General features: G+C 47.6%; 1 protein-coding gene across 1 annotated transcript; it reads right to left on the reverse strand.

The window, feature by feature from the left end:
• On the reverse strand, positions 1–27,076 carry LOC122941027 (THUMP domain-containing protein 1-like). The gene is made up of 4 exons (XM_044298007.1): positions 26,923–27,076; positions 25,954–26,205; positions 6,905–7,011; positions 1–211 (listed from the first exon to the last, which is right to left on the reverse strand). The coding sequence occupies exons 1-4, from the start codon at positions 26,939–26,941 to the stop codon at positions 194–196; spliced, it is 396 nt and encodes a 131-aa protein (XP_044153942.1). The 5' UTR covers positions 26,942–27,076; the 3' UTR covers positions 1–193.
• Between the last annotated feature and the right edge of the window lie 609 nt (positions 27,077–27,685).

A 27,685-nucleotide genomic window follows, 5' to 3' on the forward strand; every position in this document is an offset into this window, starting at 1 on the left:
GCATTAGAGCCCACTGCCCGGTCCTTCTAGACTTGTTGTGGTGTTTATTTCCTCCCCAGCACTCTGTCACCTCCTGCAGGTTATATTGCTTGAGCAGGTCGTAGTCCTTCACCCCCCCAGGCAGCAGACATCCCAGAGGACCTCCCCTGCAATGGTGTAGTCTGGGTTATCCGCTTGAGCCTATCCCTTGACTTCAGCCTGTGAAGTACAGCTGAAACATAAAGCAGTGTAAAGTCTAAAAGGCCATAAGACACCTTGCCAATAATATTGAACAACAAAAGTGACCAAAAAGGTCTAAAAGAGCCCAAAATGGTATCAATAAATACAAATTGTCCCGCAAAAAAACAAAAAAAAAAACCTCAAACGGCTCCATAGACTTAACTATAAAAAAAAAAAAAAAGGAAGTTCTGGGGGTCAGAATATGGCAGAAAATGATGATTCCACTTAGCGAGAATCGGATTTACCCTCCACCCACAACAGCATCACAGAGATGGCTCCGCCTCCCAGGACAGGAAACCCGCAGCATAAAAAGGCGGAGCCTCTCTCCCACCTCAGCAGGAGAAGGACTCCAACCCAAGTTAGTTACTCAAACTACGCTACACGTTCCCAAATTCCTCCCACAAACTAACTATACAATACACACACACAAGTAATATTAACAATAACCCACCCGTCTGCACTGTCCCTACGGGGTACACCGAGGGTTAACGGTGGTCTTACAGGGGTGTAAGCCGACCACAAACACAAAGGGTAACAATGGGGTGGTGATATCAGAACTGTACAGCAATGCAGGGGATAAATACCCTGCAAGTGTACAGTGGGGGGGGGGGTGTGGCAGGGGTTACCACCAGGGGTTAATCAGGGGTAACAAGGGGCAGCATGGGGTCTGGGATACAAAGGGTTAGGATAGTGGTAGGGAAATAAGGGGGGTGAATATGGGTGGCACTGCAAGGGAGGTGCAATGCCATGCCAGCGTATACTCAGCCATCTCCAGGGCCAAGTGGGCCTCTCTTCCTCCAGGCAGCCGTCCTCCTGTGTCTCTGGATCTAGTCTGGTTGCACAGAGCCCTGTTCCGATATATAAGTCCCTCTCACCCCCCCCTTTCCAGGGGTGTGACATCATCGTGTGCGTGTGACGGAACGCATGCACTCAGATTGCCGCAGACAACTGGCCCCTGAGGCTCGCAGCACCACACGCCCGGCCATGTCACAAACACAAGGTGGGGCAGAGCATAGTAACTAGGCTGATAAACCTCAAATCAATTGCCTTTGAAGTCACCAGAAACTGGACAATCCAGCCGTCTGTTGCCATCACCCGCAGGTAGGCGGCGGGGGGCTCTATGGCTGGGGGGCATAACTGGCCACATGCATATAAGACAATTGGGGCAGAGCTATATATACCCATATATATACAGACATATCCACATATACAGACATAACACTATGACCTCCCCCCCTCTGGCCATACAGGGCCAATATATATATGTATATACGCACATATGCACAATTATACACATATACATAGTACATATATCCACATCTATAAACACATACAAAACCGGGGGTATGAATGGGCAGCAGTAAGCCCACATACATCACAAGTGTATATACATAAAGACGTGTGCAAATACATACACACATATCTATATATACACACTCATATACCTGGGGCATCACATACAGGGGACATACAGGAAAGTATATACACGGTAAATATATACTAATATAAGGGGGCACAGCTTCCAGGGACCACATATTTCCCACAGGGGCCACCATGAGCCCCTGGGGATCGCCATGGGCAGACGTGGGCACATCTGCGCACATCGTCCCATGATGCGGTGGTTAATGTATGCATATATATATATATATATATATACCATACATGCCCGCACGTGTTTGCAGGCATGCATGGATATATATGCATACGTCTCAACCCTTCCTCAACAATGCGCATTAGAAGACCTGTGCATGGCTGTGTACATCCAAGTATGGTTATTGGCTGTCAGTGTCCCTTTAATGTAACAGATATTGATACATGGTAGAGACAAAGTGACACAGCTGATATTTTTTGATACTTTTATTTAGTTAGTAGCATTAGAGCCCACTGCCCGGTCCTTCTAGACTTGTTGTGGTGTTTATTTCCTCCCCAGCACTCTGTCACCTCCTGCAGGTTATATTGCTTGAGCAGGTCGTAGTCCTTCACCCCCCCAGGCAGCAGACATCCCAGAGGACCTCCCCTGCAATGGTGTAGTCTGGGTTATCCGCTTGAGCCTATCCCTTGACTTCCGCCTGTGAAGTACAGCTGAAACATAAAGCAGTGTCAAGTCTAAAAGGCCATAAGACACCTTGCCAATAATATTGAACAAAAGTGACCAAAAAGGTCTAAAAGAGCCCAAAATGGTATCAATAAATACAAATTGTCCCGCAAAAAAACAAACAAAAAAAAAAAACACCTCAAACAGCTCCATAGACTTAACTATTAAAAAAAAAGGAAGTTCTGGGGGTCAGAATATGGCAGAAAATGATGATTCCACTTAGCGAGAATCGGATTTACCCTCCACCCACAACAGCATCACAGAGAGATGGCTCCGCCTCCCAGGGCAGGAAACCCGCAGCATAAAAAGGCGGAGCCTCTCTCCCACCTCAGCAGGAGAAGGACTCCGACCCAAGTTAGTTTAGAATTCCTTTTTTTTTTGCTACCCCACATGACATCACACATCACCAAAGGGAGGGAATAAGGAAGGGTGCGGTCATGAGGTCTGGAAAATCCGATTACCGGTAAAGTGTAATCATCATTTTTCCCTTCCCCCACAACAGCAGCACAGAGGGAGATTACAGAGAAAACCCCCTTCCTTAAGGGTGGGTAACCACTTCTAGACTTTCTTCCCAATAGAAGATCAGAGACAGTTGAAGCAAATAGCGATAGCACAAGGTAGAAGGAGAAGACCACGTGGCAACCTTACAGATTTCTTCAATAGAAATGTTAGCCCTTTCAGCCCAAGCGGAAGAGACTGCGCGAGTAGCATGTGCTCTCCGGAAATCTTCCAGAAGAGATGTAACGGTCCTAATCCATCCGGCTAGTAAACTCTGAGGCCACCTTACCTTATGCCAAAAGCGCAGAGGACTTACTTCAACCCTAGGTAACGTATAAGGGTATTTTCAAACTTGCAGCAGAGAGATCCGGCGAGCAGTTCTGTCGCCGGAACTGCCTGCCGGATCAGGCAAAACGTATGCCAACTGATGGCGTTAGTAAGACTGATCAGGATCCTGATCAGTCTTCAAAATGAATGATCAGTCGAAAAAAAATGTATTGAAATGCCGGATCCGTCTTTCCGGTGTCATCCGGCAAAAACGGATCCGGCATTTATTTTTTTCAGTTTGCGCATGCGCAGACCGGAAGGACTGATTCGGTATTCTGAATGCCAGATCCGGCACTAATACATTCCTATGGGAAAAAATGCCAGTTCCGGCATTCAGGCGAGTCTTCAGTTTTTTCCGCCGGAGATAAAAGCGTAGCATGCTGCGGTTTTCTCTTTTGCCTGATCAGTCAAACCGACTGAACTGAAGACATCCTGAGCGGATCGCTCTCCATTCAGAATTCATGGGGATCTGCCTGATCAGTTCTTTTCCGGTATAGAGCCCCTGTGACGGAACTGTATGCCGGAAAAGAAAACCGCCAGTGTGAGAGTAGCCTGAGGCATCTCCTGACATCCAGGCAGCGGCCGAACTCTTTCCTTCTGATCTGCGGGCTTATCAAAAAGAACCTGATACCCAGATGGAAGCATAGGGAACCCCCACTAGTGTATGAGGACCTACTGCCGGACTTACTACACGATCCGTGGACTCCGGGAGGGGGAGGGGTGGTTGGGTTACCTTGTTCTCAATATGCTTGTGAAAATCACATACAAATATCTGATAAATAATAATATTGGACACTAGATACAAACCAGCATAAACTTATAAGATAAACCTCATGGGTTTCTCATCAAGAATTGTAACAAAGTAAAGATGTAACAAACACTTTAGAGAAGTTCTTACCTTGACCAGAATGACGGCGATGGCCGAACACCGATCTCTTTGGTGCAGAATATATTGCGAGACAGATGCTTTCATCCAAGATCCACTTGAGGCCCTTTCCTACATCACCAGAAGAACTTTAGGCGTCCAAGATTTCCTCGCAATCTGGCATCCACGATGAAGCTGTACCGTGGCATCCATCCCCTCACCGATCTGCCGCAACAGGTCCCATGAGTCCTTTGGACCTTACAGATCCCCCTAGGGTCCATACCACACAAACGACCCCGCTGACCTTACCAGGGCCTCCCTGGGAAACACTAGATGGGCAGCAAGTATTAATAGGGTTTTGCTGGCGCGCAGTACCCCCTGTATGCCATCCAGAGTAAATGTTCTAGTCCATCTACTTACTCCCAACCAGGAGCCATATAGGGCTTTGTTGGTATGCCTTACATCCTATAGGCCATCTTCTCACTCCTCACCAAGAGCATTACAGGGCTTAGAGTGCTATGCTTAATGCTTATTGTAGACCCTTAAAGGGGTTGTCCAGGTTCAGAGCTGAAGGGGCGGAGTCAAGCAGCCGAGCCGGATGCAGCGCATGTGAAGAGCTCTGCTGCTGACCGTGCCTTCTGAGCTTATCAAAGCTTTTATTTCTTGAAAAAAAATGGGCAAAACGGGCAAGGACAAGCCTAGGGACACCCCGAGTAGGCTCAAAGCTTCTGCTAGCCAGAGCGATCTGGACAAATTCGTAAGACGAGCCGAGCCCAGGGGTGAATCCAAGATGGCGCCTGTGCGCCGCTCCAGCCCAGAGGAAGAGAAAGACCTCGACTCAGAGAGATGGAGATAGCGATCAGGAGGAGAATTTGCAGTCGGAAGACTTACCTATCTCTCGGGACTTCATGAGAGACCTCCTGCAAGATGCTCTAGAACCAGTTCGCCGTGATCTATCTGAAATAAAAAAAGACATGCGCCAGATGAATTCCAAAATGGAGGCGCTGGAGGCGACACAGCAGGTTCTTATAGCTTTCAACGAACAAGTCTCACACAGCCTGGATGAAACGCAGGCACATGTGAATTATTTATACTCCCTGATAGAAGATCAGGATAACAGGGGGAGACGGAACAATATCCGTTTAAAAGGGATCCCTGAATCGGTGTCGCAAGAAATCCTGAAACAGGAGGTGGTCCAATTATTTGGCCGCCTGGTGACCGACCGACAACCGGAGGACTTTGAAATGGATAGAATCCACAGGGCGCTACACCCGGTACCGAAACCGCAAGACCCTCCGAGAGATGTTATCTGTCGGCTTAGTAAATTTGCTGTTAAGGAGGACATTTTGTCTGCGGCCCGCAACAATAGAAATGTCGAGGTAGAGGGAGCCACAGTGTCCTTATTTCATGATTTGTCGCCGATGACCCTCAGGAAACGGAGGCACCTGAAACCCTTTTTGGACATTCTTGTTCAGAAAAAGTTGTCCTATCGATGGCTCCATCCGTTTGGCCTATTGATTAATACGCCGCTGCGCAAACAAGTTATAAGGAGCCATGCCGATTTTGTGAGAGTTTGTGAAGTTCTGGACATACAAGGATTGGACATCCCCGACTGGTGCCCGGCGCAGATTATGTCGAACTTTCCTGACCTGCCGGTACAGGATTCATGGCAAGCCGTCGTGCCGAAGAAGCAGCGTCCCCAGAGATCCAGAAGACTTCCCACCTGAAGGAGAACATAATAGTCATGGACTTTGCGTAAACTACGAACGAGTAATATGATGTTCCTCTTCATTAGTAGTAATGTCCAATACTCACCCTGCGATAAGTGCTTTTCCTTTCTCTTTTTTTTTCTTTTTCTTCTTCTGTTTCTGGATCCTCTTCTCATATTTCTGGTAGCACCTCCATTAAGTATACATCAGGGATTTGTGGTGGTGATACGCCACCTAGTGGGTATATTGTCGAATAGATGTCCCTCTGTGCGGAGTTCTCCCCTTCTAAACTGCACTTATTCTTTACAACCATTTTTTATGTTAGATGATTTTACGATTTTCTGATCTATTTGCCAATAACTCCTCTTCTTTCCATTTCCCTTTTTTCTCCCGACTCCCCTCTTTCTCTTTTTCTCTGTTTCTTATGTCCAAGATTGCCTCTATAATATTCTCAAAAGTTGACACAGCCCAACAGCATTGAGCTCAGAGGGTCTACTGGTCATATTTGGTAGACCCTCCTCCTTTGGTCTATACATGTTAAATCTCTGGAGTCTGTCCACTCTATTTCCGTGGAATTACATCCTGAGAAGGTGTTCATTTATTGTCTATTTTGTTTCCCTTGTAGTTTGTTACCCTTCCCACCCCTTTTTTCCTGGTCTTTCCCCTATACCTCCAAAAAAGAAGCAGCCTACTTTGTTGGAACAGGTCCTTCACTTAGCTGGAATGGTAAGTCTTATTCCTTATGACTGAGTTACAGGTATGCTCATTTAATGTAAGAGGCCTAAACGTTCCCAGTAAAAGAACTCAAATATGCCACTATCTGCACAAATTGAAAGTACATATAGCGCTATTGCAAGAGACACATTTTCGTAAACAACATGTGCTGAGATTATCACACATGCTGTTTAACCAGTGGTTCCATGGTCCATCTATGTCGTCTGCGTCTAGAGGGGTCAGCATTGCAATACATAAAAGCATACCCTTTATTTGTCAAGATTCTTTAGTAGACGATGATGGTAGATACATCTTTATAAAGGGTTTGATTGGGTCCCATGCATTTACGTTTGGGAATGTCTACGCTCCTAACTCAGCTCAGGCGGACTGGTTGGTGGAGACTATTGCAAAATTTAGCAACTATGCAGATGGTACTGTTTTTCTGGGGGGCGACTTTAATGTTGCGTTATCTCCTACCTTGGACTCCTCGTCTGGTCTGTCTGCGCTGACTAGGTTGTCTCTGAACAGGATTAAGTCAGCGATTTCTTCACTGGGATTGGTAGATGCCTGGAGAATGATGCACGCTGTAGAGAAAGATTACACCTATTATTCAGCTGCTCATAAGTCCTACCAGCGTTTAGATTATATATTCCTCGATATAAGATCATTGCAGTATTGTGTCACGTCCACAATTGGAAGTATTCTTTTATCTGATCATGCACCTGTTTTCCTTACTTACAAACTGACGGACCTTCCTAAGGGAGAGTTTAGATGGAGACTGAATGAAACGCTGTTGAATAGTCACACTATTCCCAAATTGGTGGAGAGGTTGGAAGAATACTTTCAATTGAATGACAAGGAAGATATCTCCCCAGTAATCCTTTGGGATGCCCACAAATCAGTGATACGGGGTCAGCTAATAGCACTGGGCTCTCATGTCAAAAAGCAGAAACAGTGTAAGATTGAGGAACTCACAGCAGAGATTGCCAAACTGGAAAAACAACATAAATCACACTTAAAGGGGGACGTCTTGGCACACCTGGACACCTTGCGTTCAGAGCTAAAGAATATACTGAATACCAAAACGGCCAAATTATTTTTATCCACTCAGAGTAAATACTACGCTCATGGCAACAAAGCGTCAAAATTACTACTATCTCAAGTGAAGAAAAAGAAAGTGAAGTCTTTCATATCTCATATTAAAACTACGACTGCACAGATGGTTAGTAAAATGGACCTGATTGCTGAACAATTTTGTAAGTTTTACAGTAAACTTTACAATCTGCGGGAGGATCAGTCTCCTACACAACGTTCGGACAGAAGTCGTTTGATAGACGATTGGTTAAATAACATACAACTACCGTCCCTCAGGGTAGAGCAAGCAGCTGGCTTACATGCTAGTTTTACTCTGGAAGAATTACAAAAAGCGCTTAAAGAATCCCCCCTCCATAAGAGCCCTGGACCGGATGGCTTACCAGTGAGCTATTATGTAAATTTTAAGGATACTCTGCTACCATATCTGTTGAGAGTCTGTAACGCGGTGAGAGACGGGGCTGACTTTACAAGGGATATGTTATCAGCCCAAGTGACTATTATACCCAAACCTGAAAAGGACCACTCGTTATGTGCCAGTTATAGGCCAATCTCTTTACTCAACAATGATTTAAAATTGTACGCCAAACTACTAGCTAATAGGCTGAAAAAGTTTTTACCAGAACTTATATCCCCCGAACAGGTAGGATTCATACCCACTAGGGAAGGAAGGAGCAATGTTATTCGGATTGTTCACCTTATGCAATGGGCGAAAACGCAAAACATCCCCTTAGCGATTCTTAGTATGGATGCGGAAAAGGCATTCGATAGGGTGGACTGGTTGTTTATGACCAAAGCCTTGACGAAATTTGGCATACCGGATTCCTTTATAGCAGCTGTCATGGCAATGTATAACTCGCCCACTGCGAGGATCCTGGTTAATGGTACGCTATCTCCTGTGTTTAGAATATCCAATGGTACGAGACAAGGTTGCCCTCTCTCTCCATTGTTGTTTGTGCTGGTCATTGAGACTCTTCTGCAATCTTTTCGACAACATGAGGAGATAGCTGGACTATCAGTGGGATCATCGGTCCATCAGACGGCAGCCTTTGCTGATGACGTACTGCTGTTGGTATCCAACCCTATAATTGCCTTTCCAGCCATCATGTCGACACTTAAAACTTTTTCTGACTTGTCAAATTTTTCTGTAAACCTGGCCAAGTCAGTGGTACTATATATGTCGGTAGCGCCCGGAGATTTGGAGGTTCTTAAGTCGACCACACCATTTGTATGGATAACAACTCATATTACTTTTTTAGGGATAAAACTCACGCCGGATTTCTCCAGGTTATATCACGAAAACTTTGTACCCCTCCCGAAACGTTTAGAAGACATTATTAGATCATGGGATATCCCATATGTTTCCTGGTTCGGGCGCAGGACTCTAATCAAAACTATTCTTTTGCCTACTATCTTGTATTATATTCAGACTCTCCCGATACCTATCCCCAAATCATTTTTCAAAAAAATACAAGATATTATGTTGAGATTCCTTTGGGGTGGAGGAAGGGCACGCTTACCTTTTAAACAGATTACACGACACCCTATCCACGGTGGTTTGGGTATTCCAGATGTGTATCACTATCACAAGGCGGTGTTGTGCCTTAGGTGTTTAGAGTGGCTAAGGCCTCTTTCAGATCGGTTGGATCTGATGGTGGAACAAGCCATGTTGTCTGTCCCATTGAGAGCATTCTTATTTATGGATGGTCCCCAAGCTTCCAAAAATATTAGAACCCAAAGTTCAATTACTAAATACGTACTGAACGTGTGGGTGAAGTCTCACTGGAGATCTGCTTTGATGCCTAATTTCCTGATACTAATGCAAATTAGAGACGTCTTTTTTCAAGCATCCGCAGATTTTCTGCACACTCTTCCAGACAGTGTGAAGCGAGGGGTATCTCTGTTGTTGGCTATTTGCCCGGATAATGATATCCCTTCAGCGTTCGATCTTTATAAACACCCGCTGATGAAAGATTGTTCCCCGTTCCATATCAACTATTGTATCAGATATTTAAAACAGTATCTAACGCGTCTACCTACGGTAACAGTCCACTCCTCATTCGAGAAGTTAGTTACACAGATTAAAGATCCCACAGGGAAATTATCTAAACTATATGAGATTTTAATGTCCGCGTCTAAAATAGATAGCCCAACCTTTCTTCAACAATGGGAGGTAGACTTACAAATCAAATTTTCAACTGCTGAGAGGAAACTCGCTTTGCTCTCCCCGACTAGGGTGTCCAGGTACAAGAAAACAGTTATAAAGTCCTAACTAGGTGGTATTTTACACCCCAAAGACTCCATCGTATGTTTCCTACTACTACAAGCCCGTTGTGTTGGAGGTGTAATAGGGAGGTGGGTACTCATGCACACATTTGGTGGTCTTGTGACCAAATAGCGCCCTTTTGGGAAGCAGTATGTGGAGTATTATCAAAAATGAGTGGGACACTTGTCCCTGTGACTCCAAAACTTTGCCTGTTCGGTTTGTATAATGATATAAAGGGTCCAAAGAATATAAGAATTTTGTGTACGGCTCTGCTGGCCTCTGCTAGACTTCTTATTGCGACATGCTGGAAACAACAGGAAATACCTCCAATCCAGAAATGGTTTGTCAAATGTGATCAGATATGTAGACTTGAGCAGATAGTACACTGGGACCTTGGATCCCCACTCAAATTTGAGGCTATTTGGAACCCCTGGAGAGCATATAGGCGCTTTACTCTACAGTGAGTGCATTGGATGGGACATCACTAGATATACTTGAATGTCTAGCCCTTGCATGAAGGTGAGCAGTCCAGAGTTCATATGGATGAGACTTACAAGGTACGAGTTTATACCATCTGACTGTCCTTAATATGACAAGGTCCCAAAGTTATTGGGAATTTCTCAGGTATCAACTACTGGTTTTACCTTTCACCCCCCCCCCCCCCCCCCCCCGCTACTTTTTCCCCTTATTCTACCCCACCCTGCTTACCTGTGTTTGTCCACTACTGCTTGTTATGTATGTGGATGTTATCCGAATGTTTGGTATTTCCGTGCTTATACTTGGATATGTTACTGAAATGTGGAGTATGTCCATTATGTTTATTATCTCTGATACGCATTACGACATATGGTATCCGTGTCTCAGTTTTATGTCATGTACATCCGAGTGTCAATGAGTGTGTTCTTATTGATGATAAAACAATAAAAAGAGTTTTAAAACAAAACAGGTTCAGAGCTGAACACGGACATCCCTCCATTTTCACCCCGGCAGCCCCCCTGACATGAGCATCGGAGCAGTTCATGCTCCGATGCTCTCCTTTGCCCTGCGCTAAATTGCGCAGGGCAAAGGCATTTTTAGGAGTTCCATGGGGCTGACGGGAAGCCCGGTGACGTCACCGGCACTGATGGGTGAGATTTAGCGCTGCCCTAGCCAGTAAAACTGATAGGGCCGGTGACGTCACCGAACACACTGCCGGGCGGAAGTTACCGCCCGGCAGTGTGTTATTGAAAACAAAAGAGCCTGTGCCCTGCGCGATTTAGCGCATGGCACAGGAGCGCATCAGAGCATGAGATGCTCCGATGCTAGGCTCAGGGGGGGCTGCCGGGGTGAAAATAGCCAGCCAGCCAGGCCCTGAAGCCATGAGGCAGGCGGGCAGCCAGGCCCTGAAGCCATGAGGCAGGCGGGCAGCCAGGCCCTGAAGCCATGAGGCAGGCGGGCAGCCAGGCCCTGAAGCCATGAGGCAGGCGGGCAGCCAGGCCCTGAAGCCATGAGGCAGGCGGGCAGCCAGGCCCTGAAGCCATGAGGCAGGCGGGCAGCCAGGCCCTGAAGCCATGAGGCAGGCGGGCAGCCAGGCCCTGAAGCCATGAGGCAGGCGGGCAGCCAGGCCCTGAAGCCATGAGGCAGGCGGGCAGCCAGGCCCTGAAGCCATGAGGCAGGCGGGCAGCCAGGCCCTGAAGCCATGAGGCAGGCGGGCAGCCAGGCCCTGAAGTCATGAGGCAGGCGGGCAGCCAGGCCCTGAAGTCATGAGGCAGGCGGGCAGCCAGGCCCTGAAGTCATGAGGCAGGCGGGCAGCCAGGCCCTGAAGTCATGAGGCAGGCGGGCAGCCAGGCCCTGAAGTCATGAGGCAGGCGGGCAGCCAGGCCCTGAAGTCATGAGGCAGGCGGGCAGCCAGGCCCTGAAGTCATGAGGCAGGCGGGCAGCCAGGCCCTGAAGCCATGAGGCAGGCAGGCAGCCAGCCAGGCCCTGAAGCCATGAGGCAGGCAGGCAGCCAGCCAGCCAGGCCCTGAAGCCATGAGGCAGGCAGGCAGCCAGCCAGGCCCTGAAGCCATGAGGCAGGCAGGCAGCCAGCCAGCCAGGCCCTGAAGCCATGAGGCAGGCAGGCAGCCAGCCAGGCCCTGAAGCCATGAGGCAGGCAGGCAGCCAGCCAGGCCCTGAAGCCATGAGGCAGGCAGGCAGCCAGCCAGGCCCTGAAGCCATGAGGCAGGCAGCCAGCCAGCCAGGCCCTGAAGCCATGAGGCAGGCAGCCAGCCAGCCAGGCCCTGAAGCCATGAGGCAGGCAGCCAGCCAGGCCCTGAAGCCATCAGGCAGGCAGCCAGCCAGCCAGGCCCTGAAGCCATGAGGCAGGCAGGCAGCCAGCAAGCCAGGCCCTGAAGCCATGAGGCAGGCAGGCAGCCAGCAAGCCAGGCCCTGAAGCCATGACGCAGGCAGCCAGCCAGGCCATATAACACCCAAAATTTGCTGTAAAACCTACGCTTTTTAGAAGTGACGCCCACGTCTTGCGCTTTCTTCTCCCCTGGACCGCATGCATAGGAAAAAGCCGCTCCAGAAGACCCAATCCCAGCTGGGTCCCGGCCACATGCGGAGGAATACAACACCCCCCATGGGGCTGCTTCCACACATATTTTAAGTAGTTTTTTTTTTTTGTATTAAAACACAAGATAAACTATATAAGGCCTGTTTCCTGATTGTGACAGGAGTTTCCGGCAGAGAACAGCCTGCCAGAGCTCTCTGGTTCTGGAATGCTTGCCTCATTGACTATAATAGTGCCTGGCGGAAATGGCCGCAGCAGGCTGTTCTGGTAGAGAGCTCCTACCGGCAGTGTGAAAGGAGCTTGAATGTGGTACTGCTGTAATCGTACTCACCTGGAGACTGAAGGGCACAGATCAGATTTAGGGAACACTGTAAAAACTAAACCCTTGTTTTCCCCGTTTCCCACAACATTGTAAGTAATATTAAATAGTGCAACTTGTTCTGCAAAAAACAAGCCCTTGCAGGGTCTTGTAGGTGTTAAAGGGGTTTCTCTCACTTCAGCAAATTACATTTATCATGTAGAGGAAGTTAATACAAGACACTAATGTATTGCGATTGTCCATATTGCTTCCTTTCCTGGCTTGATTCATTTTTCCATTATATTATACACGGCTCGTTTCCAGGGGTTATGACAATCCTGCTGTCACGAGGGTGTCAAGAGCCACGTCTGACTCCGTTATACCCGGGGTCAGGAAGTCGCAGCGGGTGGCTGCGCGCTCTATGTCTAAAGATCACGTTGTTTCTTAGTGTTTGTTTTCTGTGTTTGCCTTGCAATCCTTTTTGTCTCACTCAGGGATCCGTAGCTTCTCCTCCTCAGCTGTTTCTTGTCTGCCACTCCCAACCTCCTTATATTCTCCTCTCACACTACTCTAGTTGCCAGTTATAGAGCTTCCTGCCTGGACTTCTATACTGACCCACTGGAGCTGTGAATCCTGGTTGTTGTTCCAGAGTGCTACCCTCCGGATCCCTGTTGGGCTTTTGTTGTCTCCTGTTGTTGCCCACCTGGGATTATATGTTGAGTCTGTATTGTCTGTCCTCCCCTTGGTGTTTTCCTTTAGAGCTAGTGGTGCGGACTAGTGTTCCCACCGCCCTGTTCACTATCTAGGGCTCATCTTAGGGAAAGCCAGGGTTTTAGGCACGTGATCGGCGTACGGGTGAGGAACCCGTCTAGGGACGTCAGGGCAGCCAGGTGCCAGCCGCAAGGTGAGTCAGGGGTCACCACCTTCCCTCTCACTTGGGCAGGGCCTTCCTCTTTCCCTCCCTCTGTGTCACGTACGTGATAGTCACGCCGATTGTGATATTATAACTGGCCCTTTTGTTTTGGGAGAAAAAAAAATAAAATAAAAAATATATATATATATTTTTTTTTTCTCTACTTAGAATCCAATATGGATCCTATTGCTGCTTTGGCAAAACAGCTTCAAGGCCTGTCTTTGGAGGTGGCAGGATTGAAGGCGTCTGTCCTCCAACAGCAGCAGCAAATGCAGCAGACCGTAAGCCCAGCGGTTGCTATGGGTAACCAGGTTGTTACAGAACCCAAGGTTGTTCTTCCTGACAGATTTTCTGGGGGAAGGGACAAATTTGTGACGTTCCGTGAGGCCTGCAAATTATATTTTAAGCTGCGCCCTTACTCCTCAGGTGATGAAGAACAGCGGGTGGGGATTGTTATTTCCCTGCTTCAGGGGGACCCGCAATCCTGGGCGTTCTCGTTACCCCCTGGTTCCCAGGCTCTCCGGTCAGTGGAGGGATTTTTTGGGGCTTTGGGTCTCATATATGATGACCCTGACCGTGTCGCCCTGGCTGAGTCGAAGTTACGGAGACTCCTACAGGGAGAGCGGCCAGCAGAGGAATATTGCTGTGACTTCCATAGGTGGGCTACGGATACTCAGTGGAACGACCCGGCTCTCAGGAGTCAGTTCTGCTCTGGGTTATCTGAAAGGGTTAAGGATGCGCTGGCGCTGTATGAGACCCCCCTTTCCCTTGATGCTGTTATGTCCCTCTCTATCAGAATAGATAGACGTCTTAGGGAGAGAGCGAAAATTCCTGAGCAATCGGTAACCTCTCCCAAGCAGCAGTTAGTCTGTACTGACTTAGACGAGCCTATGCAGCTAGGAGGAACTTCTCGTCAGGTCCGTCCTCCTGAGGTTCGCCGCAGGCGTGGGGCTTGTTTTTTCTGTGGGGGGAAGGGTCATTTCATTAATGTCTGTCCCTCCTTTCCCAAAAACAAAAGACCGTCGGAAAACTACTAACCCCAGGCTGTGCGGAGGATGTCAGCCGGGGGGTATACGTTTCCTCCATACGTACATCACAATTTGTGTTGCCAGCGGTTATTGTTTTTGGTGATAAGACAGAGACTATTTCTTTTTTTCTAGACAGTGGAGCAGGGGTAAATTTGATAGATGCCCATTTTGCCCGCACTATGGGTTTGTCTCTCTGTACGCTGCAGAGACCTATTCCCATATTCGCTATTGACTCTGCTCCTCTGTCTCAGAGAAACCTCACTCATGTTGTCCATAACTTACATCTTCGGGTAGGGGACCACCATAAGGAGCGTCTTTCATGTTACGTTCTGGAGGGCCTTCCCTCTCCTGTGGTATTGGGTCTTCCCTGGTTGGTAGCGCACAATCCAGTGGTGGATTGGCAGGCCAGGGAGATATTGGAGTGGAGTGAGCATTGCAGAGAGAATTGCTTAAATAACAATTGCTTAATCGCCTCCATAGCTACCCTACCTACATTTATTTCGGACTTTGAGGACGTTTTTTCTGAAAAGGGTTGTCAGAAGTTACCACCTCACCGTCCTTATGATTGCCCGGTTAACCTGATTCCCGGTGCAAAATTACCCAAGTCCAGGTTATATAATCTTTCGGGTCCAGAGAGACAAGCCATGAAAGATTATATCTCCGAGAGTCTGGCCAAGGGACACATCAGACCCTCTTCTTCACCCGTGGCTGCAGGGTTTTTCTTCGTTAAAAAGAAAGATGGGGGCCTGCGTCCTTGCCTAGATTTCCGTGAGCTAAACCGGATAACCATCCGAGACCCATACCCTCTTCCTCTCATTCCTGACCTTTTTAATCAGATTGCGGGTGCTAGGTGGTTCTCCAAACTTGATCTTAGGGGGGCCTACAATCTGATTCGTATTAAGGAGGGGGATGAGTGGAAGACAGCGTTTAACACCCCTGAGGGGCATTATGAAAATCTAGTTATGCCTTTCGGTCTGACCAATGCTCCTGCCGTCTTTCAACATTTCGTTAATGATATTTTTAGTCATCTCATCGGCAGGTTTGTGGTAATATACCTAGATGATATCTTAATTTATTCGGCTGATCTGAAAACACATGAAGTACATGTCAGGCAAGTACTGCAGGTCCTACGGACGAATAAATTATATGCTAAGATTGAAAAATGTGTCTTCGCCGTTCAGGAAATACAATTCCTGGGATATCTATTATCTGCTTCAGGTTTCCGTATGGATCCTAGGAAGGTCCAGGCAATTTTAGATTGGGATCTTCCTGAGAACCTTAAAGCTCTACAACGGTTTTTGGGGTTCGCAAATTTCTATAGAAAGTTCATTAAAAATTATTCAGTGATCGTTAAACCCCTTACTGACATGACTAGGAAGGGGACTGATTTTTCTAAATGGTCTGACGCCGCTAAAGTTGCTTTTTCCTCTCTAAAAGAGAGGTTTACCTCGGCACCTGTTCTAGTCCAACCTGATGTCTCCCAGCCTTTTATTGTTGAAGTCGATGCGTCAGAGGTGGGAGTGGGGGCTGTGCTGTCTCAGGGTCCGTCTCCTGGCAAATGGCGTCCTTGCGCTTTCTTTTCCAAAAAGTTATCTACAGCGGAAAAGAACTACGATATTGGCAATAGGGAACTATTAGCTATTAAACTAGCGTTTGAGGAGTGGCGTCACTTCTTAGAGGGGGAAGTCCACCCCGTCACGGTGATTACGGATCACAAAAACCTTCTGTACCTAGAATCGGCTAAGCGTCTCACCCCTAGACAAGCTAGGTGGTCGCTATTCTTTACCAGGTTTAACTTTTTCATCACCTATCGTCCTGGGGCAAAGAACACCAAGGCAGACGCATTATCTCGTAGTTTCCCTGGAGGGGGTAATGTGAGTGATCCGGTACCTATTTTACAAAGAGGAGTGGTTGTCTCTGCTGTACACTCTGTTCTAGAGGGAAGGTGTTAGAGGCCCAGGGGGACGCCCAGGGGGACGCCCCGGCCTCTTGCCCCTCAGAGAAATTGTTTGTACCGTTAAACCTGCGTCTTGAATTATTAAAGGAACATCATAATTCGGCACTTGCTGGGCACCCGGGTGGTAAAGCAACCTTGGAGCTATTGTCTCGTCGTTTTTGGTGGCCAAGGTTGCGTCAGGATGTAATGGATTTCGTGTCTACTTGTTCTACTTGTGCGCGCGAAAGTCTCTCGTACACGTCCAGCAGGGTCTTTATTGCCACTTTTCATCCCCAATAGGCCATGGACACATCTGTCAATGGATTTCATCACTGACTTACCGTTGTCTGCGGGTAAAACAGTTATCTTGGTAGTAGTGGACAGGTTTAGCAAAATGGTACACTTCATTGCGTTACCCACACTTCCTAATGCTAAGACTCTTGCTCAGGTATTCGTCAGTGAAATCGTGAAGCTTCACGGGGTCCCCTCCGATGTGGTTTCGGATCGGGGAACCCAGTTTATTTCTAAGTTTTGGAAAGCGTTTTGTTCCCGTTTGGGGGTACACTTGTCCTTTTCCTCAGCTTTCCATCCTCAGTCGAATGGACAGACTGAGCGTACCAACCAAAACCTAGAAACATATTTAAGGTGTTTTGTGTCTGAAAACCAAGAGGTGTGGTCATCATATTTACCGTTAGCCGAGTTTGCCATAAATAATCGCTGTCAGGAATCCACTGGCAAGTCACCATTTCTTGGTGCATACGGTTTTCATCCCCAATTTTGTACTTTCAAAGAGGGGGGGTCTTCTGGGGTTCCCGAAGAGGAACGGTTTTCTTCATCTCTTTCATCGGTATGGCAGAAGGTGCAAGCTAACTTGAAAAATATGAGTGGTAAATATAAATGCATGGCCGATAAGAAACGGTCGCCAGGTCCGGACCTAGGAGTGAATGACTATGTGTGGTTGTCTACTAGGAATATTAAGTTGAAGGTTTCCTCTTGGAAACTGGGCCCTAGGTTCATTAGTGTCACGGCCACGGTTATGGTCGTGACTCCTTGGGAGCCGCATACAGTTGCCCGCGGTTGTGGTTGTTGTTTCAACCGTAGCTAAGGCATATTGTAGTTGGCCTCAGTGCGGTTGCCGCAGACAACAGCTATGTGTGCGGTTCCCGGGGAGTTGTGTGCGTGTGTGGATGCACTTTGTTTGTATGTCTGGTGTGCACTTGTTGTTTGGTGCGCACGGACATCGTCCTTTCACTGTGGCTGCCTGTGGCAACGTTTGGTATTATGTACATGTGGTGGCAGTGTCTCGGTCTTCGGGCTGTCTCCCAGGACGGCTGCCACCCATGTCGTTGCCAGCGGCAACAGCCACAGGGTGATCAGGTTGGTCACTTCCCCTGTATGTGTGTTTTCCCTTCTGTGTGCTGGAAGGGTTAACTTCCTTCCCAGTGTGTGTGTTGTCACTGGGTGTGGTTGACTGGTGGGTGTGGCCACTTTGCCCTATAAAGCCTGTGTCTGGAGCACAGCTCAGTAGGTTGCTTTCAGTCATGCTTGGCTGAGGCAGCCTCCTGTGGATTCCATCCTTCTTGTAAGGGCCACCCTTCCGGTCATAAGTTTATTTCCTTTGATGTGTTGTTGATGTCCCATCTTTCCTTGTGTTTTAGTGCAGCTATGGATCTGGGTCCCCGTGTGTGGATGCGTGGTGATCTTCAGCATGCCAGCACAGGGATCCAGTCAGCTAGGCTGAGACAGGTAGGTGTGGAACTGTGTGGGTTCACCTGTCTTATCCATAGACCTGTTTATGTTCCCTTTCTTCATGCTGCTTGGCCAGTGAGATTCCTGCTTCTCCGTGTCTAGGAGGAGTGGGTTGTCTTACTCTATCTCTAGTTCAGGGCTTGTAGGGACTATAAGGTTCCAGCGTATGAGCCCTCCTACCATCAAGGTCGGCTCATGCAGACAGGAGACAGGGTCAGCGTTAGGGACGCATTAGGAGGTGACCAGCTCCCTAATTCTGTGGTCCTGGCCTAGTAGCGACCAGACATCTTACATCATCGCACGGCTGAGGATTTCCCCCATCCTCAGCCGTGACAGTTGGTCCTTATAAAATAGTAGCCGTCATTAACCCTGTGGCTTTTCGCCTGGAGCTACCTCAGACTTTTAAGATCCATAAGTCGTTACTCAAGAAGTATGTTCCACCTCTAGAACCATCACCTCTGCCACCTCCTCCTGTTATTGTGGATGGTAATCTGGAGTTTCAAATATCCAGAATTGTTGATTCTCGTCGGGTCCGCCGCTCTCTTCAGTATCTGGTGCATTGGAGGGGTTACGGTCCCGAGGAAAGAATGTGGGTTCCAGCGTCAGAGGTAAACGCCAACAGGTTAATTCAGGCTTTCCATGCCTCTCATCCTGAGAGACCTGGTCCTGAGTGTCCGGAGGCCCCTCGTGAAAGGGGGGGTACTGTCACGAGGGTATCAAGAGCCACGTCTGACTCCGTTATACCCGGGGTCAGGAAGTCGCAGCGGGTGGCTGCGCGCTCTATGTCTAAAGATCACGTTGTTTCTTAGTGATTGTTTTCTGTGTTTGCCTTGCAATCCTTTTTGTCTCACTCAGGGATCCGTAGCTTCTCCTCCTCAGCTGTTTCTTGTCTGCCACTCCCAACCTCCTTATATTCTCCTCTCCCACTTCTCTTGTTGCCAGTTATAGAGCTTCCTGCCTGGACATCTATGCTGACCCACTGGAGCTGTGAATCCTGGTTGTTGTTCCAGAGCGTTACCCTCCGGATCCCTGTTGGGCTTTTTGTTGTCTCCTGTTGTCGCCCACCTGGGAGTATATGTTGAGTCTGTATTGTCTGTCCTCCCCTTGGTGTTTTCCTTTAGAGCTAGTGGTGCGGACTAGTGTTCCCACCGCCCTGTTCACTATCTAGGGCTCATCTTAGGGAAAGCCAGGGTTTTAGGCACGTGATCGGCGTACAGGTGAGGAACCCGTCTAGGGACGTCAGGGCAGCCAGGTGCCAGCCGCAAGGTGAGTCAGGGGTCACCACCTTCCCTCTCACTAGGGCAGGGCCTCCCTCTTTCCCTCCCTCTGTGTCACGTATGTGATAGTCACGCCGATCGTGATACCTGCAATCCAGGGGAGGTGGTCATGCTTGCACACTAGTAAAAAAAAAAAAGTTCCAGCCCAGGACAGTGGGCGCGTGCATAGACTAACAATTTTTCCTATATTGTGCAAGCACCACCACTGCGGCTGGATTGCAGGGGGGGGGGGGGGGTTGTTGGCTGGTGCAGATGATGCAGAGAATAATCAGACATATATGGATGGCTGTAGTTTACTAGGATTCATTTGCATTGAAGAGACATACAGCAGAGAGCATGGTGCTCATGTTAGCACAGGAGATATAGAAGAACAACAACCATAGATAACAGGAAAATGCAATAACAGATAGTCAACACATAGAACATTATGATAGAGTATTTGTGTATAGTGACATCTAGTGGTCAGACTCAATACTTTAAATACATAGGCATACAGGGAAATAAACCAAGCAATGTATAACATAGCATGAAACAATGTTCAGTCTCCAACACCCCTTCTCATTGTGAAGTGCTTAATTAGACAAACCGATTCTTCTTGTTAGATCCATATGTCTCTTTGCAGGCAAAGGCTTAGTAAGGATGTCTGCTAACATTTCCTCAGTGGGACAGTATCGTAGATCCATCTGTCCTTGCTCTTGCAAGTCTCTTAAGAAGTGATATCTCACGTCTATGTGTTTGGTTCTCGGGTTTATCCGCTCTGTCTGTGCGAGTGCTATACATCCTTGATTGTCCTCATAGATTGGCGTGGAATCTGTCTGGTTGTGATCTAGATCTTCCAGCAATTGTCTCAACCAGATTACCTCTTGCCCTGCTTGTGATGCGGCCACATATTCTGCTTCCGTGGAGGACAGTGTCACTGTGGACTGTTTTCTGGTGGTCCAGCTGATTAGCCCGTCTTTGAATAGAAACAGGTGTCCACTGGTGGATTTCCGATCACTGGGGTCACCTGCCCAGTCTGCATCCACATATCCAGTCAGACCACTTTTCCCTGTTGATGAAAGTTTTAGTTTAAAGTCTATTGTTCCCTTCAAATAGCGTATGATCCTTTTTGCTGCGTTCCAGTCCATCTGGGTTGGCTGGGATACTTTCTGCATAAGAATCCCACTGCTGTGGCTATGTCAGGCCTTGCCACTGTAGCAATGTATAGTAACTTCCCCATTGCTCTTCTGAATTGTGAGTCATCTTGCAAGGGGTTAATTGAGTTATTTAATTCTTTAGGATAATTTGTCTCCATAGGCGAGTTGACTGGTTTGGCATCATTGAGCCCAAAAGTTTCAATTACTTCCTGTATTTTGTGACTCTGGTTAATAAGAAAACTACCATCTTCTTCTCTTTCTATCTGCATGCCTAGGAAGTGTTTGACATCACCTAGATCTTTTGTTTCAAAGTCCATGTTTAAGACCTCCAGCAGTCTGGAACAATCCCCTTCTTGCTTATAACATACTAACAGATCATCTACATAAATGAGTACAAAGATCCACCTACCATTTAGTTTCTTGGTGTATAGGCAGGGATCGGCCTTGCTCCTCTGAAAGGATTCTCTCAAAAGCGCCTCATTAATCTTCATGTTCCATGCTCTGGCTGCTTGCTTGAGCCCGTAGATCCCCTTCTTAAGTTTGCACACCTGTTCTGGCTTTTGTGGGTCTACAAAGCCCTCTGGTTGCTCCATGTAGATGTCTTCTGTTAAGTCACTGTGTAGGAAAGCGGTTTTTACATCAAAGTGCTTTACTAGCATTTGTTTTGTAGTTGCAACTGTGAGTAGAGCTCTGATTGTGGTATGTTTGACCACTGGGGCAAATGTCTCATCGTAGTCTTCTCCATATTTTTGGGAGTATCCTTTGGCTACGAGTCTCGCTTTATATCTCTCAACTGTACCATCAGTGTTGTACTTGACCTTGAAAGTCCATTTACAGCCAATTGCCCTCTTTTTGGCCGGCAGTTGCGTTAGCACCCAAGCCTGCGTGTCCTGTAGTGAGATTTCTTCCTCAGCTGCCTTTATCCATCTCTTGGCTTCCCTCTCCGGGAGTTGTGTTATGTCTTTCCAACAAGTGGGTTCTCTTACGCAGGATGTTTCTACTTTGTACGAGAGTCTGTTGGGGGGTTTGCCTTTGTTTTCCCTCATTGAGCGTCTTGGTTCAGCGTCATTAGCTGGTTCAGTTTGTCCCAGTCTCTTCTGTGACACAGTATCACTCTCGGGGGTTTGTTCCATAGGAAAAAAAACCTGCTCAGCGTTATCTGGTTCTTCTGCTCTTGGCATGGCTGGCTCCGTTACTTCATTTCTCAGGTCCTCGATAAATGTTACGCTGCTGCTGATTGTCACTTTATCGGTCTTTGGGTCTAGGATTCTGTATCCTTTGGTGTTTTCGGCATAACCAACAAAGACACCTTCAATTGCTCTATTTTGGAGCTTGCTGCGCTTTTCTCCCGGAATGTAAGCAAAAGCTTTGCTTCCAAATATCTTGAGGTGTCCTATGCTTGGTTTTCGACTGTGCCATAGCTCGTATGGAGTTTTGGTCGTTGCCTTGGAGTGTAATCTGTTTTGTAAGTAGGTGGCCGTTTGTGCTGCTTCTCCCCAATATTTTTCAGGGAGTCCAGAATCTGTCAACATGCATCTGATCATTTCAGTCAGAGATCTGTTTTTCCTCTCTGCTACCCCGTTCTGCTCTGGAGTATATGGGACAGTCTTTTGATGTTCTATTCCTAGTTCCCTGAGTGTATTCTCTACTTGAAGCCCGGTGTACTCGCCACCATTATCACTTCTGAGTACTAATGGTTTTCTGTGAAATTTGTTGCTTACTTTGGTAACATAGTCCTTCAGCTTGTCGATTACTTCTGACTTGTTCTTCATTAGGTATGTCACTGTAAACCTTGAGTAGTCGTCTATAAAAGTTAATATGTATTTATTTCCTCCTGGGGTGGTTGTTCTCATAGGCCCGCATACATCTGTGTGTATTAGGTCGATCGGTCTTGTTGCTCTGCTTTCACTTGCCTTTGGTGGGGTTACTCTGGTGGCTTTGGCCTTGATGCAGCATTCACACCTTAGCGTGTTTGGGCAGCCTGTTAACTTGAAGCCTTTCGTTAAATCCCGTCTGGCCAGCTCCTGTATGCTGTCAGGGTGCCTGTGGCCCAGACGTCTGTGCCATAAATGAATACAGTTCTTGTGCTTATGTGTGCAGAGCTTTGTTTCTTGCTCAACAACATCAAGTTCATAAAGGTGCTTACCCGCTTTAGCTGTTGCTATCACTCTTTCCCCATCTTGGATAGTGCATTGGTCACCTTTAAACATTGTGGTTAGTCCTTTGCTTGCCAGTCGCCTGACTGATATAAGGCCGCCATTGAGCCCGGGAACATACAATACATCAGTCATTGGTATTTTTAACACTTGTCCAGCCTCATTTTTACAAGTGACTATTCCATATCCTGTTCCTTCAGCAGTTGTGCAACTCCCGTCTGCAAGATATATGGTTTCTTTCTTGTCTGGATTGAGCTCTACGAAGAATTCTCTATCGTTAGTCATGTGACTTGTTGCTCCAGAATCTATATACCATTTATGGTTGGTGACAGCATCTGTCACTTTAAAAGTTCCGTGCCACGCTGCTTGGTCGCTGTTTTTCATCATGGTTATGAGTGCCTGATTGGGATCTTTTTCCCTCTGCTCATTCCTCCACAATGGACAGTCGCGCTTGAAATGCCCAGCCCTGTTACACCGGAAACATAGTTTGGCCTTCCAGTTTGGCATCTTAGTGTCTGTCGCTTTAAGTGCTGCTCCTGTATCGCTCTCTTGCCTGTGAGAAGTTTGCTCCTTTCTGCGCTTCTATTCATCTGAAAGTCGAGATTTCACCAACTGTAATGTGAGTTCTGCTTCAGATCTTGTCTCTAATGCATTAATCAGAGGGTTGTATGACTCTGGCAGGCTGCATAAAAGTATTGCTGTCACATGGTTATCTTTCATCTCCTCTCCGAGGTCCCTGAGTTGTGCAACAATCTCCAGCACGCTTCTTATATGTTCTTGCAGATCCCCTTCTGGAGTCAGTTTTGACTGATACAGCTTCCTTAGTAAATATAACTTGTTGTTTAAGCTAGAGCTCTCATGTAATCTACGGAGTGCATTCCACATACCTTTGGCAGTATCTTCCCCTTGTATGTGGATAAGCTGTTCATCTTCTACCAGTAGGGCTATTGTGGCTCTTGCCTGTCTGTTTTTCTTATCCCACTCCTGGTTGTCTACATCCGGCCTGTCTGTGGTGAGGACATCCCATGTGTCATCTTTGCTCAGCAACATCTCCATCTTGAACTTCCACATCTGGTAGTTGTCACTATTTAGCTTAGTGATCCCCAGTTTAAGATCCCCGCTGCTAGTACCTTGCTCGTATTCCAAGCACCTGGATACCTCAGAGCAGATTTCCTCCGCAGCTTGATCAAAGATGGTGTGCAGATGAAGACTAGGCCTCTGTTCCGACTGTCTGATGATTCACGTTGTCTGGGCCCATAACCTTTGTTGGCTGGTGCAGATGATGCAGAGAATAATCAGACATATATGGATGGCTGTAGTTTACTAGGATTCATTTGTATTGAAGAGACATACAGCAGAGAGCATGGTGCTCATGTTAGCACAGGAGATATAGAAGAACAACAACCATAGATAACAGGAAAATGCAATAACAGATAGTCAACACATGGAACATTATGATAGAGTATTTGTGTATAGTGACATCTAGTGGTCAGACTCAATACTTTAAATACATAGGCATACAGGGAAATAAACCAAGCAATGTATAACATAGCATGAAACAATGTTCAGTCTCCAACAGGGGTGTTGTAACCATGGAAACGAGAAATGTATAATGTAATGGAAAAATAAATCCAGCCAGCAAAGGAATCAATATGGACAATCACTATACATTAGTAAGTGCCTTGTTTTTACTTCCTCTACATAATAAATGCCATTTGCTGAAATAAAATCACCCCTTTAATGGCTGTTTTTTTTTTTTTCAACAAGGCGTCTTTAAAAAAACGTTTGGAGTTTAACAGCTTTTTTTTACTGGTTGTGTGAATGTAGCCTCAGCTGGCAAGAGCCTTCTACAGGCAGCAGACCACCTCAGCCGGCAAGAGCCTTCTACAGGCAGCAGACCACCTCAGCCGGCAAGAGCCTTCTACAGGCAGCAGACCACCTCAGCCGGCAAGAGCCTTCTACAGGCAGCAGACCACCTCAGCCGGCAAGAGCCTTCTACAGGCAGCAGACCACCTCAGCCGGCAAGAGCCTTCTACAGGCAGCAGACCACCTCAGCTGGCAAGAGCCTTCTACAGGCAGCAGACCACCTCAGCTGGCAAGAGCCTTCTACAGGCAGCAGACCACCTCAGCTGGCAAGAGCCTTCTACAGGCAGCAGACCACCTCAGCTGGCAAGAGCCTTCTACAGGCAGCAGACCACCTCAGCTGGCAAGAGCCTTCTACAGGCAGCAGACCACCTCAGCTGGCAAGAGCCTTCTACAGGCAGCAGACCACCTCAGCTGGCAAGAGCCTTCTACAGGCAGCAGACCACCTCAGCTGGCAAGAGCCTTCTACAGGCAGCAGACCACCTCAGCTGGCAAGAGCCTTCTACAGGCAGCAGACCACCTCAGCTGGCAAGAGCCTTCTACAGGCAGCAGACCACCTCAGCTGGCAAGAGCCTTCTACAGGCAGCAGACCACCTCAGCTGGCAAGAGCCTTCTACAGGCAGCAGACCACCTCAGCTGGCAAGAGCCTTCTACAGGCAGCAGACCACCTCAGCTGGCAAGAGCCTTCTACAGGCAGCAGACCACCTCAGCTGGCAAGAGCCTTCTACAGGCAGCAGACCACCTCAGCTGGCAAGAGCCTTCTACAGGCAGCAGACCACCTCAGCTGGCAAGAGCCTTCTACAGGCAGCAGACCACCTCAGCTGGCAAGAGCCTTCTACAGGCAGCAGACCACCTCAGCTGGCAAGAGCCTTCTACAGGCAGCAGACCACCTCAGCTGGCAAGAGCCTTCTACAGGCAGCAGACCACCTCAGCTGGCAAGAGCCTTCTACAGGCAGCAGACCACCTCAGCTGGCAAGAGCCTTCTACAGGCAGCAGACCACCTCAGCTGGCAAGAGCCTTCTACAGGCAGCAGACCACCTCAGCTGGCAAGAGCCTTCTACAGGCAGCAGACCACCTCAGCTGGCAAGAGCCTTCTACAGGCAGCAGACCACCTCAGCTGGCAAGAGCCTTCTACAGGCAGCAGACCACCTCAGCTGGCAAGAGCCTTCTACAGGCAGCAGACCACCTCAGCCGTTCATTCTCATGGTAATAATAAAAATAATAAGTAATCACCCCAGAGAGTCACCCATAAAGCAGTCGGGGACATCATGTTACATCTCACCTGTCACCTCATCGAAAACCGCGGTCCTGTTCCGACTATGGCTAGATCTCGCTTTATATATAATCTGAAAGTTTGCTTGTTTGGGGGCTTTAAACCAAGGCTGGAAGAAGGTCTCTGCATATTTCCTGAGACCCTCTGGGTTGGCATTACAAGTACCGCTGACGGGTAACATACGAAGGAGGGACTGCGTCTTCTTCTTCTGCTTTGTGGTGTACAGATCATTTAGAATGTGGTGGACCAACTTCTCAGGCTCTGAAACGAGACACATGTTCACAAATATTAGTTAGAAATTGGCCCACATTCTGACATTTAGGCAACGCGTGAACAAACTTATGGGACATTAACCCCTTCCTGTCCTGTGCCATACAATTACGTCACATCAAGCAAGTCGTTAACGATCAGTCGTTAACCCCAGTAGATTTTGCCTGTGGCAACGGAAGATAACTCCAATCCTGAGCATGTAACCCATTAAATGCCATTGTCAATTGCTGACTGCGGCATCTAAGTTGTTAGAGAAAAGAACCGGTTCCCTCGCCCTAACCGTAGTCTTATCAGAAAGTAACCCCACGGTTGCCATGGTGGGCAGTGGTCTAAGAATGGCTTTTGCCAGGGCCGAACTTGGGCCTTATGCCAGTTTAACTGGAAGGGTACAGCCACACGGTCAGGTTTCCTAATGCAGTTTTGGACATCAGAATCAAAAGTAGATTATAAAAGAAATGAAAGTATACCGGACAAATACGACTTCTTACGTATATCATCTAGAAGGAGAGTATGGCTGAGGTCAGAATAACACTTGTGTGCAGCGGCCAGTTTTGGAGACAGCTGTGCGCCAACAGCGAGGAACGTCAGTCACTAAAACAGCGTAGCGCAGCCGTGTCCGTATCACCTACCATATGGCGGTTATTCCGATCTGACATTGCCCCTGGAACACTCCAGCAACTACATGTAAAGAGTAACATGATAACTCACCTACATTAGAAGTCCTCATGAGAATATTAGTGGGCCCGATATCTTGTGGCTGAAATCTGCGCAAATCATTTTCAGTCCGGATTCTTTTCTCTGGAGCAGCTTGAGCAGATTCCCCTTCTTCATCTTCTTCCTCCTGTAAATAGAGGAATACATTTACTTATTCACAGGCAGGCGTAGGCCATGTTTGGATGCTGTGGGCTTGTAGAAGATTTACGGTGAGGGATCCATGCTGAAAATCTGTAAAGAAGAACAGTATAATACAAGCCAGTGGGGTTTTTACATGAGGGAAAAAAAAAACTGCACACAGTTTAGGGTGGGTTGCGCATTTTTAAATCTGCGGCCTCTGGTGCGGGAAGTAGCACAAAGTGTAGTGGCCATGGCACATCACCGCTGAGGCCATTCATTGACTGCAGCAGCACATGTGACATCATCTACCTGGATGTTTGCAGGATGGGGACTGTAAGAGCGCCAAAGGAGCCAGGGAACCAGTGTTAAAGATGGGTGAATTTTATTCTATATTTTGTATATCTAGGATTGTAATGAGTTAACTTTTTCTACTTCCAAGTGCCCACCCCCCCTCTTTGTTTCAAGACTGGAGAGGAGAGAGAGGGGGGCAAAGCTGTGCTGTGGGAAGTGTCTGATTTCTCATCTGCCTACAGGTGTCCCATAGAGTGTGGTGGGATGCGTAAGCCAATCATATGGCTCGATGATATGTATATATTACTCACTGCCTATAGAGAAGCACCTCTTTGAAGTGTCACAT

Source organism: Bufo gargarizans, chromosome 6 (assembly GCF_014858855.1).
Source record: "Bufo gargarizans isolate SCDJY-AF-19 chromosome 6, ASM1485885v1, whole genome shotgun sequence".
NCBI lineage: Eukaryota > Metazoa > Chordata > Amphibia > Anura > Bufonidae > Bufo > Bufo gargarizans.

Excerpts from the sequence above, each read along its gene's own strand:
- LOC122941027 (XM_044298007.1), bottom strand. Across the intron at positions 7,012-25,953 it reads GGTTTTCGATGAGGTGACAG|CGTGCATCATTCTCCAGGCA; the intron begins GTGAGATGTAAC and ends CTTTCTCTACAG.